At 43.0% G+C, this 15750-nt stretch overlaps 1 protein-coding gene across 1 annotated transcript in view; it reads left to right on the plus strand.

The window, feature by feature from the left end:
- Window positions 1-766: 766 nt before the first annotated feature.
- Window positions 767-15750, plus strand: part of ME1 (malic enzyme 1) — a 188230-nt gene continuing 173246 nt past the window's right edge. The window contains exon 1 of the mRNA XM_050893552.1: window positions 767-928. Within this exon, the coding sequence (XP_050749509.1) occupies window positions 827-928 (102 nt within the window). The 5' untranslated portion in view covers window positions 767-826. The remainder of the gene's footprint in view (window positions 929-15750) is intronic.

Genomic DNA, 15750 nt, shown 5'->3' on the forward strand with positions numbered 1-15750 from the left:
AGACGTAACCCCAAACAGCACAGCTGAAGCCACACACTGCTCCCCCCACCCCCAACCCAAAGCTAATTACATCAAACACATGCTCCTGACTGTACAAAGCTATGCAGCCCATCGCTTCAGGAAAGGTTGGATTTCATAGTCATTTAATCGTAGAAGGAAAGTGAAACCTGACTGTTATTAAAGCACACAGGCCCGGCTTCTGCATGTGGCGAGTCCAGGGGATTGAGCCTGGCGCAGGGTCCCACCCGAGTGCCTGTGCCCGGGCTCGCAGGTCCATGAGCTGTATGTATCACAACGTAATGATTGTCAGCGTGATGTGGTTGTGTTCCCTGCACTGGGTAACGCCAGGTCCTGGGTAAACCCCAGTGTGACGAGGGAGAACCGCTGGTGCGGTTTCCCCTCAGCAGGTGACTGGAGACCAGCCTGTTTCTAACGGGCACGGAGCGATCTGGAAGGGCTCTCTGAAGCGGTAAAAGAGAGGGCGGTCTAAACCCCTTGCAAACGCCGGGCCCGGGGCGAGGCCGCACCGCCGGGGACTCCCGGGCGCGGGGAGGGCTGCAGGCCCGCACCCCCCAGCCCGCCCCCCGCCCTTCCCTCCTTCGCACCTGGGCGCCCGCCCGCCCGCTGGGTGTGCGCGGAGCTGCCGGTGACTCAGCGGCGGCGGCGCCCCGGTGACCCCCCTCCCGGCGGCGGCGCCTTGCCGCGGCTCTGCCCCCTCCCTCCCGGTAGGATCATCCCACCCCGCCGGGCGGTCACCTCAGCAGGAGGAGCCGACGCTTCGCCTCCGCTCCCGCAGCGACCTGACGGCAGTGAGCCTCGCCTCGCCATGCAAGCAGGGAAGGCAGCCGAGAGCCGGGACGCCGGCCGGCCCCTGCAGGTCACCATGAAGAGGGGCTACGAGGTGCTCCGCGACCCCCACCTCAACAAGGTATGGGCGGGCGGGGCAGGTGCGCCGCAGCGGCCCGGGTCGCTGGGCGCCGAGAGCGGGATCCCCCTCTCTCGCCCCGGCCCCCCGCCCGCCCGCGGGGGACGGAGAAACCTGCCGCGGCTGGACGCCGCCTGCGGAGCCGGAGCCGGGCCCCGCGGCGGCGGGGGGAGCCGGGCCGCCTCTCGCCGCCACCACCTGTCGCGGCGCAGCGCCTGGGGGAGCGCCCGGCCCGCCCCCGCGTAGCGGCCGCCGGGCCGGGGACGCCGGTGGGGCGGCGGGCGCGGGGCAGCGGTACTTCCTGCGGGCCGGGCGGCGCTTCCTCTTCCTTCGGGGCGGCGGGGGGCCCGCGGGCGGCGGCGAGCGCCGTGTCCGCCCCCGCCCCACCAGCCTCGGCTCCGGGGCGCGGAGCCCGCCGCGGGCAGCGGCGCCATCCCCTCTGTATCTTCCAGAGAAGAGAAGCAGCAGCAGCAGCCTGGGGAGGATGCTGCTGAAAGTTACGCCGCTCTGATGCGAGTTCCCGCTGCCGTGTCTGTCTTTTCCCGGTACCCTCCTTCTTTTCCAGCCCTCTTTCCCACGGCTGCCCCACCTTGTTTCCTGCGGGCAAGCCTGGCTGTTCGTGCTGTCCTACGTTTTATCCCCTGGCAGGTGGAAAAGGCATTTTATCACCATTATTCCACTTGCAGCTGTAAAATTCAACTCCAGTTTCCCCCCTGCTCCGCATCAGTGAATGCAGTCAGCTTTTACGGGATGCCGTAGCACTGCAAAACCTTTTTGACGCATCTCTAATTTGCTTAAGAACGGTAATTCAGCTTGATAAAACTTTCTCAACATGTTAAACTAATCTGGAGAAAATAAAGCTGAGTAAGTAAGTGTTTGCACAGCTCTGATAAAGATGCAAAGTTCAGAGAGTAAAATACTTCATTGGCGTGACAGGCCCTGGATTTGCTGTCAAAATGAAAAATGGGTAAAGTCAAAGGTAAATGATAAACCACACCAAGTACATGAAGCCTTAGTCCTAAGTCCTTAGCCCCAGCTTTGTTCTTGCACGTTACTTTTAGGTGCTCTGACTTGCACCTCTGCATTAGAATGTACATGCAGTCATTTTACTTCTTGCTGAGTTGTATAAATTGAAAAAAACTATGTCTCTAGTTTTACTGGATAGGTTGACTCATCAGTAAAAGCTCCATATATTAGTTAGATGAATAGTGCTTTTATTAGTCCTGGTGCTTGACTACAGAGTTTCCTCAGAGGCTGTCTTACGTCTGTGTGTGTGTAGGCCTGAGAAGGTCTCCTGAGGTCAGGTGAAAGGAAAATTAACCAAAATATAAAACTCCCAAGAAGAAACCAAGGAGAGGCTGTTTTGCTTGGGGTTGCTTTTAAGCAGCTGCAGTATTCGTGGAAAAAATCTGATTCAGAATAACCAGGAAAGCCAACCCAACAAAAAACCCACCTTGTTTTAAGAAGTAAAATGGGGCTTATTCTAAAATGTGTTGAATAAAGGGCAGTCAGAGGCAAAGCAGGCTCATTGCTGCCTTTTTCCCCTCAAACGTTGTACATCTTGCCTCTGAACGGCATACCTGCAGCTGAGGTGCTAAAGAGGAAGGGTCTTGCTTGATTTCCTGGCTTAGGCTTTATTCTTCCCTTCCCCCTCAGCTGTGGCATAGCACATATGAACCGTACAGCAGAGAAGCAGGAGAAAGTAGTTGTTCATTACCAGCTGCGTCTACTCGGCTAACGCAGAGTTCAGTGTTAGAAAAGGTCAGCTGAAAAATCTGGTCTTTATGCCTGTGAGGAGAGTCTGGCCCTGGTCTAGTGAAGAATGGGTAAGCCAATTTTCTGACTGAGACAGGTGATTTTTGGTGGGTGTGGCTGTATTACACCCTACTATATATATACACACACAGGCATATACACACGCACACCCCTTCATATATATATATATATATGGGCAATAAAATCAAATAGTTGAGGACTGGCAACATGGTTGCCAGTTTGATAGCTTGTGGCCTGCCTGCATGCATGGGAGCTGGTACTCCCAGTTCACTTTCTATTGCCAAGGCTGTTAAACAAGCATCAGATTGCAGAGAATTCAATTTGAAGTAGATAAAATATCTCCTTTAATGATTCTAAAGTACAGGGATTGTTTGCAGTTCTGCAGAAGTGCCAGAACTTTCTGCTATCTCCTGGGCCCTCTCTAAGAGCTGCAATTCCTCGGTATCAGCACTTTCTTTTGGATACAGTGCCGGTTTTAATAGTCCTATTTGCATATACTTGGCAAAAGTAGACTGTAAGTACTGAGTAGTGGTATCCAGCAGTGACTCGTAGAAAAATAAGACAAATTATGTTTTCAGGGTCTCTTGAGCCAAGACAGCTGGCCTGTCAAGCAGGTAAAGCTGAAGTATGCTGCAATATGTGGAAGCTTGGGGCTTGTGTCCTCAAATAATGCATTCCTTTTCTCAGACCAGTTGAAAGGAAAATTTTACAGGGAACCATTTATACTTGGACATCTTTAAAAACAGATGTAAGAAGAAATAAGGAGCTGGATATTTTTTTTTTTTTTTAAATACCTATCTCCATTTAGTGCCCCACTCATCCAACAACAAAGCTAGATTTCTGCACACTCAGTGCCTACATCGCTTTTTATACTTAACCTTGATGGCTGGCAAGAGGTGAGAGAAGGGGCTGTGGGAATGCCAGGGTAAACACCCAAATTTCTTCTTTTCCAGTTGCCCTCTACTTCTACCTAGACAGCAAAATTTCCAGAACACACTGAGCACTGAAGTATGCTGAAGCCCTAGGCAATGTAATTCTTAAATCTTTTATGTTTTACTTTGTAAGTAATTCACAAACATGTACAAACTTCACTGAGGAAAAGCTTAATAAAAACGTTTGGTGGTTTTGTGTTTTGTTGTCCCCCCCCATGCTGGGGCATTTTGCCTACATATGAAACCATTGCTGCTTTTACAAGGTCACTCAGTGGTTTGCCCCATCTCAGGAGCAGTGATGCATCAAAAATCATGAGGAACAGCGGATTGTAACACACTGAGTTTAATTACTCGAGGACACGTGTCCAAGTCTGTGGACACTAATCACAATTCAGTTTATCATCTGACATTTTAGGTCCATAGTGTTTAAAAGTGTATTTAGAACCTTTTTGGTAATTGTCTTTTTTTTCCCTCAGGCAACTAAACACATTGTAAATAGCAATTACAAGGAAAACAAACACAGTTTCACTTCTTTTCACTGAAATAGATTGCATTAGAAACCTTTGGCTGTGAATTGTATGATCTTTAAGCTGATGAGTTGCAGAAGTGTGCAAGTAATTTGCTCTACTACTATAAATCTCGTTTATGCTTTATTCAATGTACGAGTTTGCGATTTTAAAGCACACAAATCATTTAACACTAAACTTTCATCTCGTCTTTAATTTTTTTACCTTTTAATATTGTTTAAACAAACCATAGCTTCCCATAAGCTGCTTACATTCAGAATCTCGATGTGAAGATATGCAAACACGTATTTCAATACCAAACTTTTCCAATAGCCTGTATTAGTTGCCAAGTCTAAACACTTCCCTGATTGAGAAACTTTGCCATTGGAGGAGTGCTTTGCTTCCAGGCTGCTTTCGTATTCTTGCAGAGCGATTCAGCGAGCAGGAAATAAGTGATTCTATTAAATCTAAGTGCTGGGGGGCTCTCTCCCCTCCCCAGCTGCTTAATTTCAACCTCTCTCCTCTGACTGAGTGCTATCATCATTGCTGAGTGTAGTGTGCTTCTAAACTGTTGGTCCCTCTTTTTTCTTTCCCTTTATTCAAGTTGCACTAAAGCACTGGAGAATTTCAGAACAGACTGACTGATGGGGCTGCTGAATATCTGAGAGCTCCCAATCTCAATCCCACCTGCAATGTCATTGATGTTTTATCCTTACCACCTCCTGTTCGTGATGCCCCTGGATCTTAGTAGGTTCTCAGCTAAGCAGTGACATTAGTTGTTGGCTGAAGTTGGCTGTCAGTCCATTGACTCACTATGGGATTTACTATACAAGAACCATACTGGAACAGATCAAAGGTCCATTTATCCCAACGTCTTATTTCTGACAGTGGCCAAACTGGACCCCTCAGGAGGAGTAAAAGAGCAAAGGATGCCTCTAGTGATACTTTGTCAGAATAATCAGTTCCAGGCTGAGGGAATGAGCAGTTTATTAGGGGGTTATTAAGATATGAATGCTTGTCTTTCCTATCAGATTACACATGCTATGTGTACTAATTTACTAAAAAACAATTGTAAACTTTTTTTTCTTTTAAATTTAATTGAAATCGTTATCTGAGCTAGAGAGAAGCATGGACTTCCCATTTTGCCCCTACGTTTCAGACAGTGGGAGGAGAATGCTTGTGAAATACAGATATCTTTTGTTCTATATACAGTTAGTTGCTTCACTAAAATTTGATTTTGAGAAAGTACAATCCTGTGATTGGTGTGGGTGACATATAAAAAAGGTCTTACGACTTCGCTATTTGTTGGTGACCCTGTAATAGGCCTCAGAAAACTCAGACCTCAGTAAAAAATCAGAAGCATTCCAGTCAGATTTTCTCTATCTGATGGGTAAAAGAGAAGAAACATTTAAGAAGCTCCTCTAAATAAATCTATTCCTTTATCAAATACCTTTATCAAATACCAAGCAGTAGAAGTCTTTTTTCCTTCCATTGGTAATGTTCATATTTTCACATCTTAAACTTGTGTGTACTTTGGCTGGCTCCTCTGGAGTGGCCAGTGCTCACTGAGTGTTGGTTTTGCCTTAGCTGTAGATAGACATTCGGGAAGGAAACTGATGAATCTGGGGATGGAGGAGGACAACACTCCTTAAAATGGCGTATTAGAAGTATCTATATTAATTTGTAAAACAGGTTTTCTGGAGGTTACTTGATATTGCAAGGGATGATTTCATGTTAAGTGGTAGTAGGTATGATAGCGTCTTTTAGATTGGAAGATGGTCAGCTCCATGGGAAAGTAAAGGTATAATTTGAGGAAATTTTTTTGGGGTATAGTTGCTGGTCACTCTCACTGTCTTCTACCTCCTCTTTTCCTATAAACTTTTTGCCCTTTACAACTTTGTAGTTTTTAACAGTAATATTTCCCAGTTCTTATCCCCATCAGATCACCTAGCAGAGCAGTTCTGATCTTGATAGGGATAGGCACATGCTATTTTTCTGGTCTTTCACAAGAGTAAATGGTATAGTGATTGTGCTAGCACAAAAAGCAAATCATCTGGTCTTTGAAACCTTTTAGAGTGAACTTGTATTTTGCTCGTGTGTTTGGGGAGCATTGCTTTTTTGGTCTATTACTGGGGTCTCCGACATTGGAGTTGCTGTTCTGTGGAACGGCAACCTAAAATAGGAGGTTCTTCAAGTGTAAGATTGGTTCATACCAGAGCTGTTTGCTCTTTAACAATCAGGACCATAAGCTGCAGACTGGCAGAGCTGCAGCTACGTTGTACGCTTGGGTTTTGGGCAAGGGCGTGAGCTCACCGGTGGGTACCATAGGGCTGGGTGAGGAGGTTGTCACATTGCCAGTGGATTCTCCCTTCTTGAAATCACCTTCTTGAGGTGTGAGGGAGGAGTTGTGATGCAGGATGTTTTTTTATATGAGTGCCTTTATTTACAGTATGTGTGAAGGGGCTTAAAAAATTAATTCCGTGCTTTTTTCCACCTTTCTTACTTTAAGGCAAGTTTGTCCTGCATACTATTACTAAGAAAAAAGTCTTGGGAAAAGCACAAAGTATTTCAATCAGATTATTTTACCATCATCCTCTGTTTTATGTATACAGCTTGCAGCGTTCACTGCCTCCTACCACTTTGTTCCTGACCTAGTAGGTAAGTTGCTGCGGTTGGTGTTACATTCTTTTCTTCCTGTTGGCCTCCAGTTCTTTGCTTGCATTTATGAAAAAGAGTGCTGAGACAGCGAGTTGGGAACAAAGTTCTGTGACTTGAATTGAAAGCAAATAAAATGAACGAGAAGAAGTTATGTAGTAGGCTATATAGCAGTAATAGCAACTGAATAGTGGTAAGAGTTGTCACAAGAAGCTGAAACCTAGAAGTGTTTTGCTGTGAAGCTGTTTCAGGCATTAAAAACACTTTTCAGTTGTGTAATTTTCTTGTGAACTTCAGTAACTGAACACAAACCAAGTTGACATTTTTTCTTTAGACTGAGGAATCCTACGCCCACTGGTTATAAATGCTACTTGAATAGAAACATTAATCCTGGCACAGAGCACCTTGCAAACAGGATTTGTGTATTTAGAATGGGTTAAATGTGCTTTTCTACACTAGGTTTTATAGAGATGCTGGCCACAGAACTTGGGTGTTGTTTTTTTAATTTTATTGATGGATGCTGACAATAAGTAGGATAAGAGCTCACTGAGAAATTGTACTTCTCTCTAGGTAAAATAAACTGTAGAGAATATTTGTGCTTTCTGCAGAAAGCATATCTCAGAGTACAGAAGTTCTTATTTTGCATTCTTCCCTTTATATATCCGATTCTGCTGAATCAGTCTCTTGTATCAAGCTGCCTCTGAAAAAGAAAGAAGTTGCAGCCGTAGAAGGCACAAGCTTCCCTCCCCCTGACCTTCTTCCCTCTTTGAGGGGAGGAGGAAGTGAAATGTGTGTGACAGCAATGTTTCTTATTAACCTGTGACCCCAAGTTAAAATGTGCCATCTTTGCTTTGTCATGCCTTTCCCTTTCCTTCCTTGCCTGCCCAGGTGAGCTGTGTGTTCGGCGCATGACTCACTCGTGGCTGCTGTAGCCCAGGCCCGCAGGGGTTGATGCAGGGTTTCGCGCCGAAGGTCTCATTGCTCCAGGCTCTGATGGCTAAGTGGCCCACTGCCGTTGTGCTAAATACGTTACTGATGGAGGTCTGAAATAGAGTATTAATACTCTTCAATTAGGTCCTTCAATTAGGTTTTTCCAGTTTATATTAGAGAATTTTACAGTGGAGCAGCTGTTTCGAAGAGATGTCAAAAGCATCATTTGCTGGAGGACGTGATTCTGAGATTTCAGCCACAGTAGCAAGTGGTTTGTGCTCCCTGCAAATCTGAAGAGCTCTTGTAAGGTGTCCTTTGGGCTCTCCTGGCTGAAGCAAATGTACAGTGGTTGCCTGAGAGCTCTGTGGCCCATTGTGGCTGGAAGAGTAGCATGGAAAGGGGGGAAAAGAACAGAAATAAGAACATTGTTGGGTTCGTGTGCCTATGTAATGAGATGCACAGGGTAGTCTGTTCACTCCCATGTACCTGAAACAAAGAAAGAAGAAATTGTCTTCTGTGAGCATTAATAGGAGTGGGACATTTAACATGTTCTGAAACCTCTAGTGGGTTTTGGGTTTTTTTTTGTTTGTTTTTTTTTCGTTTTCTCCCCCCCCCCCCCATGATAATGTTGGACAGGGTGGGATGCTTTGAAAAAAAAAAAGAGCAGACCAGTTCCATTTGCTGTGCACAGGTGCAGTGTCAGGAAGGACCTGCTACCTGTTAAGTACCAGCTGGGGAGTAATGGATGTCCATTCATCTTTATGCATTCTTTGTCTTCATGCAGCACTGAGTTAAGCCTGTCCCACTGAGACAAGTACATGTGGACTTCTGACCCAGAGATGCACGTACATGCCTACCAGCAAGGCTTTAGTGCATGGAACTGAATTTGAAGAATTGTGTGTATTTTTCTTTGTGTGGTTGCTGTGATATCACTGTAGCACTGAGACATTTCAAGCATCAATTAATTAGATTGTAAATGGGTATGAATTAAGGATCCCTTGGATTTAATGAATAGTACTGTGTTTGATCACACTGGTATACACACATGATCTTCTGTTAAAAAGATGGTGATTCGTGAACTTACTTTAAAAAGACTTCCAGTGAAGTTACCGAGGCCATCGTTGGAGGAAGGCTCAGTCTTACAGCTTCTGAGCATAGGGGATTGTCTGTCTTCAGCGGGAAGTTTTGTGAGATCCAAAGCTATCATGTAACTAGGAAAGGTGCCAGTTTTGGGAACACACCCTGTGACCATCCATAGAGTTAGCTTCTGTAGAAGTGGGCGCAGAGGCTATGTCTCTGCTAGCACAAACCAGATGTTGTAACACCTGGCGTTGTGTGTGCGCTGTCCGGTGAGGTGCTGCGTCACTGGGGCTCTGGCTGACGCTTCTAGGCCTCTTCATCTTCTCTGAATTTTTCTGACTCTCTCCTTTGCCATGATTCAAAACAGTAATACAGTTTGACAGTAGTAGGCCATTAGTTAAGCTTTGTTTGAATGTCCTCCTCTTTCACAGAGGGGCTTTCTCTTTATTTTGTGCCAGGGCAGTGCAGGCCAGGCCCATGACTGGGAATAGTTTTGCAGTAATTATCTCCATTGTCTGGTTTAACACAACATCAAGGAACTAAATCTGGTATAGGAAAAAGGCAATAAAATGTTGTAGGATTACCAGTTTGTAATATGTGGTAGCCAAAGTTTTGTACAGCAAAGCTGCAGACAAACTTGAAACAGTAGCCGTGTGTCTGCAAAACTGGGATAGGTGGGACTTGGAATAAACTTCCTAATGGACAGGTAGAAGTAGCAAGACTACACATTAACTTGTCAGAGACCAGGCAAAGGCTTTGGTGCTTCCAATGTTTTACCTGACATAGGAATTCAAATCTTTAAATAAAGATGCTGACGGTTTCTAGGCAGAGGTGGAGGATGAATTTGGCTTGACACTAGAATATGCTGCCTAATCATTCATGGAGAAAGGTATCATGCACAGTCAGCAGCACTGCTTCCTAGCAGGGCTTGCAGACATGAGAAATCTACCTTACCCAATTGACATATTAAGACATGATATTTATTGTGGGTGTCCTGTTCTCAATAACGATGAGTTGACTTGTGGTTCTGAAATTGCAACTGTGGAAGCTCTCTGTGGAATGTGCTGTATGTCTGTTCATCTTCAAAAAAAATCAAAGTCACGGATGAAGTCAAGCAAGGTAGGGGAAACCATCTAATAGTTACTTTAAGAAAGTGTCGAAATATAGTTGAATCGTTTTTGTTAATATTCGCCCTATGTAGCCTGCATAGATTGAACTTTTATGTCGGTCACACTTGTCTTTACCCTCCCCTTTCTCCCCCTCAATAGCAGTTTTATAAGTAGCATTATACCTTTAATTGAGAAGTAAATGATTGCTGTCAAGCATATTGAAACTCCATGAATTTACATTTTAGAAATACTTCCTTTTTTTTTTCCCTAGAGCCAATAGTAGAATAATGGTATACTTTCAGAGAAGTAAGAAAATTGCTGTGTAGTTATAATGTGTTGGGTTATCATTTTGACTAATTTTCATGATTTCATGACATGCAGCAAGATAGTAGGAATTTTAAGACTGCCTCGAAGGATTGTCAGTGTGATGTACATTACTGACACCTCCAGGAGCCGGGACTGCCATGATACACAGCCATGGGGAGTCTAGATTGGACCATAATCACAAATAAGCTCATGGCTTTTATGAGGATGATAAATTTGTGTAGGGTCATATTAGAGAAAGGACTAAGGACCTGATTCTGATACTAGTTTTAGTAGTGTAAGCTGAGAGTAAATTAATGGTAGAGGGATGCAAGAGGGGAAGCTGCTGCAAAACTGGCATGAAATTAGCACTGGTGCATTAATCCTTTAAAAAAAACAAACCCCTTTTTCACTTGGAGAGTTTGAGCGCCTCTAACTTCCACAGACTTCCAAAACTTGATTCCTAGCAGCCCACATAGAAGGAAACATTGAAATATTCATTCAGTGTGCAAGATAAATGTTTTTGGCTAGTCCGACCTTTCTGAGACTAGTCTAATTTTATCTAAAATGATGAATATTATAGTATCTCATAAATAGTCCAAATCTTTGGGTGATTTCAGAGGAAAAAAATGCTGTGGAGAAAGCTAAATGTGTTTCTGTTAAAAACATAGCTCAATTAATTTTGTAGGAGAATTATTTTATGCATATTCCTCAGTATAGGTTTTTTTTTTAGGAGTTAATTAAAAAAACCCCTGAGTTGCATGCATAAGAAAACAAGTTTTGGTGTTATCAAAGCTTAAGCTTTGCTAATATAATTTGTTGCATAATTCAGGAAGCAAAAATCCTGACTTAGAAGAAGGAGGTCACAGGGCACCCTGGAGGCAGTTCTTGCAGGCACTGTGTACTTTCTGTTGAAATCAGTGTCTGTAGTTTACTTCGGTACTGTTAGTGCCTGTTCCTGTGTGAAACATAATACTCTGTGCAGGACTTGAGGTTGTTTACAATGTAGAGGAAGTGGAGGACATGTGGAGTAAACACTTTTTATGTACATAAAGAATACATAATGTAGGACTGAAAAAAAAAGCATCATAATTCTCTTATGCTTTGAATACTTACGGCTTTCAGCCAAAGATGTAGAAATACGTCAGGATGTACTCGTCTGGTATAAGAGTTCAGAAAGCCAATTCATCACTGTTTTGCTCTTGAAATGTAAATGAGGCATAGAGCAGCAATGTCACTGTTCTGCCTCTTCTTTTTGTGCATTCATAAAATAAATATCCCTACAAGTGGTTTGAAAAATTACAGATACCTTTGATTCAATGTAACTTTGCTTAAATAAACTCAGTCTTGTGTTAGTATTTTAGATTCATCTGTCTTATGATGAATTGTGTGTATCTTTGGAACAGAGTAGGCGCTATGACATATTAAATGATTTTGGCATCCAGTTCAGATGGGATATCACAGTTTAGCTTTCTTCCTCTTGTCCCCCATGAGTGATACACTTTCAAGTTTGCTTTTGGCATGGAGATTGGATAGTACAGAATCACTGCTTTGCAAGAGAAGAACAAGAATTGTTATGAAATACATCATTCCCTTTTCCACAAAGGCAAAAATAATTTTGGCTTTTACTAATGACTTAAAAAAAAATATTTGCCTTGAATCTGTCGTGGAGATGAGTGCATAGTGGTGATTATGAAGCATGTTATAACATTTTCAGTACTAATGTCTAGCTGACGTATTGGATTTCTTCCTCCAGATACCTGACTTTAGAAAGCAGATTTATGTGTGGAGGTGTATTTGCGAAAGAGGCAGTAAAGCCTCTTTACCTAAATAGTACAAAAGAGCTCAATAGTTACAGGTAGAAGTCAGAATAGAAGAACACTGTATTGCTAAAGTAAAATGAATATCTGAGTCTGTGAAGTGCTTAATGTTGGTTTGATTTGGCTTGCATCTCTTCAAGTCCTGTATGATGTTTTTTTGGAGGGGCTGGACAGGAGCAGTGCACCTGAAGCAGAGGAAGCCTGGTTGTGTGAGTTGGATGCCTTTTTGAAGGTATTGATGGTGCTCCTGCATCTTTGCTTCTTACACACACACTTCTCCACTCTGTCTTTGCTTAAGATCTGAAGAGACTACTGTCTAGTTAATAAACTTCGGTTAAAAATGTGAGGTGTTAAAATGCAGTACTTCACCAGCTGATGGCTGATTAAGTATATGGTTCTAAAACTCTTAAAAAGGACTTCTCAAGATTTTGTAGGACCTTTTTGCCATTGTTAAAACATGTTAAAATTACAACTGAGTTTCTTTATGTAAAGTAGAAGAGTAATTCAATAGCTGAAAAAAACATTTTAAGATTCTTTCAAGTACAGAATATTGAACCCTAATACTGACATGTTCAGCAGTTTTAGTCCATGATAAATATATAGAATAAAATCCTTGTTGGATTGCAAGATACTGACTATTGAAAGGTAAATTTATCTGCTGCTATTTATAGGCAAATGGAAGTTACTATGAAAATACATTTCAAACTCTTGATTTTGTGCTGTAGCAGTAGTTGGAGTGATTCCTTAAGGTCCTTAGGTTTACGTAGCTTTGGTTTTGCCCAGGCATAAGCCATTGTTAAAAGTCACGTCCTAGGAGCAAGTGCTGGGGGAAGAATGGAGAGCCTTCTGCCGGGGATTGGGATTCAGGCTCTTGAACCTTCTGCAGGAGTGAGATCTTGCAGCAGTTCGTTACTCTCTCTGCCCAGGCCTTTCAGTCTTCCTCAGATCATACGTTTTAGGTGACTGCTTGACATCTTCATTCCCAAGGTTTCTCTGAAATTCTTACCTTGCTCTTATCTGGAGCCCAAGTGGGACAGTTGTCCTTCTGATTCCAACACAACTCCATCTTGGGATGTTTCAAGTCGCCTCTATCCCGGGAGCGTTTTGAAGCTCAGTGACGCCCCCTTTCCACCTTCTTCTCACCGGGGTCCTTGTTTTTTCAGGCTGCTGCTGAGTGTAGATGTCATTTTACAGACTTCATCTAAAGCTTTCAGGCCTGGTGAAGGAGAGCTGGTTCCCTGCTATGCTTCAAAGCTTTTCCTCTGCACAGGGTATTTGCTGAAGTTCTTTGAAAAAATTCACTAGTTTGTGTGCAACAAACATCTATTCATGAAGTCAGTGAACTTTGGTGTATTCTTTCTATGCATAGTTTATGTGTAACAACAAGCTTGAGGCAATATAATTTTTAACAGAGATCTAGACATGAAGACATCTGCTGTTTGTCTTTTAAGGCATACAAATTTATGTCTTTAAGGCGTACAATTTTTATAGTCTTAGGAGAGCATAAGAAGAGTGTGGTGTATCTTTTTTTGTGTTGTTGCTTTTTGTTAAGACAAGATTTCATGCCAGATTCTCTAAGGATGAGGCTTACCAATTGCATTGCTTTCTCTAAGCAAAGGCTGGATAAAGCCTTCCTCTTGCTCATGTGATAGGGGATTTGGCATGGCTGTCTATTTATTAGGTCAGTGAAGGGTCAGGTAAAGAAATAAGGAATGGCCCTTAAAATAGCTTGATAATAATGAATTTTTTTTTTACTTTGTATAGAGCATACAAATTCTTACATTTAGAACACTGCAGTGGTTGAACTAAATACATCGATTGTAGGTGAGAATAAATAAATAAATGTAGGTGAGTGTGTGTAAACAAGTGTCAGAAAAGGTGTCTTACTCACGGTACTGCTTTTTTTCTGCATCAAAGGTGGCTTTCACCACACACCCTGAGCAGGTGCTTGAAAGGAACACTTTATCAAAGCTCAGGAAAAGTAGAACATCTCACTTTGCATCTTATCTGGGGAAACATAACCCATCTGTCTGTGTCTTGTAGCCACTGGCCTTGCGTTTGCCAGAAGAGCAAAAGTGTTCCAGGTCAGGAGTCTGTGTGAAACTGGAGCCTCTGCTCTCCTGCCAGGCTGTTTGAGGTACAGAGCTCTCGTGCTTCTTGGAGTACATGGATAAACTCAAAGTAGAAAATAAAAAGCGAGTGCTTCCTTCTGAGGTGTAATTCTTAGCGGCAAAAAAAAAAATCTGTAGAATAAAGAAACACACCCTTCAAACTGATGTGATTTCCTGAACTACTTACTTCTGTGTAGTTTATGGCAAGAAATAACGTTCTTCTGGTTCTATAGTTACTGAGTCTTCTAACTTTATTCTGTAGTAAGGATGTAGTGGGTAAAACACAGGTAAGAAGAAGAGATGAATATAGGAAAGTAGTAGTTTAGTTGTCATAATGCTCCACTAGCAATTTAAACAGGGTGTGTGACTAACAGACACCCTTTCTGGTTTGCTTTGAGGTACACATCACGAATCTTTAAACATACGATTGAAGCTTGCTTTGTCTTACTTCAGAACTATGTAATGAGTATGAGTGCACACATTTTTTCCCCCTTTAATTAGTGAGCTCTACTTCAGCAAGAGAGACAAAATATTGTAGTAGATTGGGCACTGGACTGGAAACTAGGTCATGCACTTGTGATTATTAAATCTTAGTCATTTAGTTTTCTCATCTGAAAAGGCAAGCACCATTTGAGAAATTTTGAGGATTAAAACTAGCATAAAGTATTTGGTGTTGTTTAATTAGTCTTTTTAGATAATGTTTTGCTATGTTGTCTTTGTACTGCTATAACCTAGTTTCTATTTGCAATTTTCTTTCCTTGGTGGGAGGAATCATCTTCTAGTTTTTGCAGTAATCAGTCAGCAGGCTGCTATTTCTTTTAAAGTCATACCTAAGTAGACCCATGTCTAATCTGTATAGTCCTGACATACTTTGTCCATGTCCTTCTACTTTCTGCTGTATTGCAATTACAAGTAGAGAGGGTATTAGTGGATACGTAGTCTCCTGCACATACATTTTCTAGATCCATGAAAATCCATTAGACAGGACTGCAAATCATGGCCAGTGCTGAATGCTGGGGGGGGGGGAGGGGCGGGCGGGGAAGGAAGGTCTGAACAGGCAGGAAGAAATCATCCATCTGTGTAGCTAAACCTGCTCCTGGCTTCAGGCCATGCTGTGCCACTTGCAGATTAGTTCCAATTAGATGAAGTGGTAGCTGACCCTTGGCTGCCTCCTCTAAGCCTCCTGGTCCTGGGCAGCATTGGTAAGAGTTGCATCCATTCCAGCTGAGTAGGGAGAAGAGGTAAGAAAGTGTTCAGTATTTATCAGTTGAATGCCTGAGGAAGCTCAGGTCAATACTTCCTGCAAGAAAGGTATTTCAACCTTCAGCTAACCACTACTTGGTAGTTTTTAAGTCAGTGAAACTTCATTTCTTCAAGAAGCTAGAATTCATGTCTCCGGGACTTAAATTCATGCAGTGATGTGAATGAAGGCTGACTTTCTAGGGGTATATTTAGCTATCTGAAGACTTTGCTAGCTATTGGATAGGCAGAGGTGATACAAGATTGAAATAAACTCTTTTCCCACATTTTGGATTCTGATGTTGATTCCCTAGAGAAACTGTCCTGCACAGAAAATGTCTAAAGGCTGAATAAAACTCCTGCC

This window comes from Gymnogyps californianus, chromosome 3 (assembly GCF_018139145.2).
Source record: "Gymnogyps californianus isolate 813 chromosome 3, ASM1813914v2, whole genome shotgun sequence".
Lineage (NCBI taxonomy): Eukaryota > Metazoa > Chordata > Aves > Accipitriformes > Cathartidae > Gymnogyps > Gymnogyps californianus.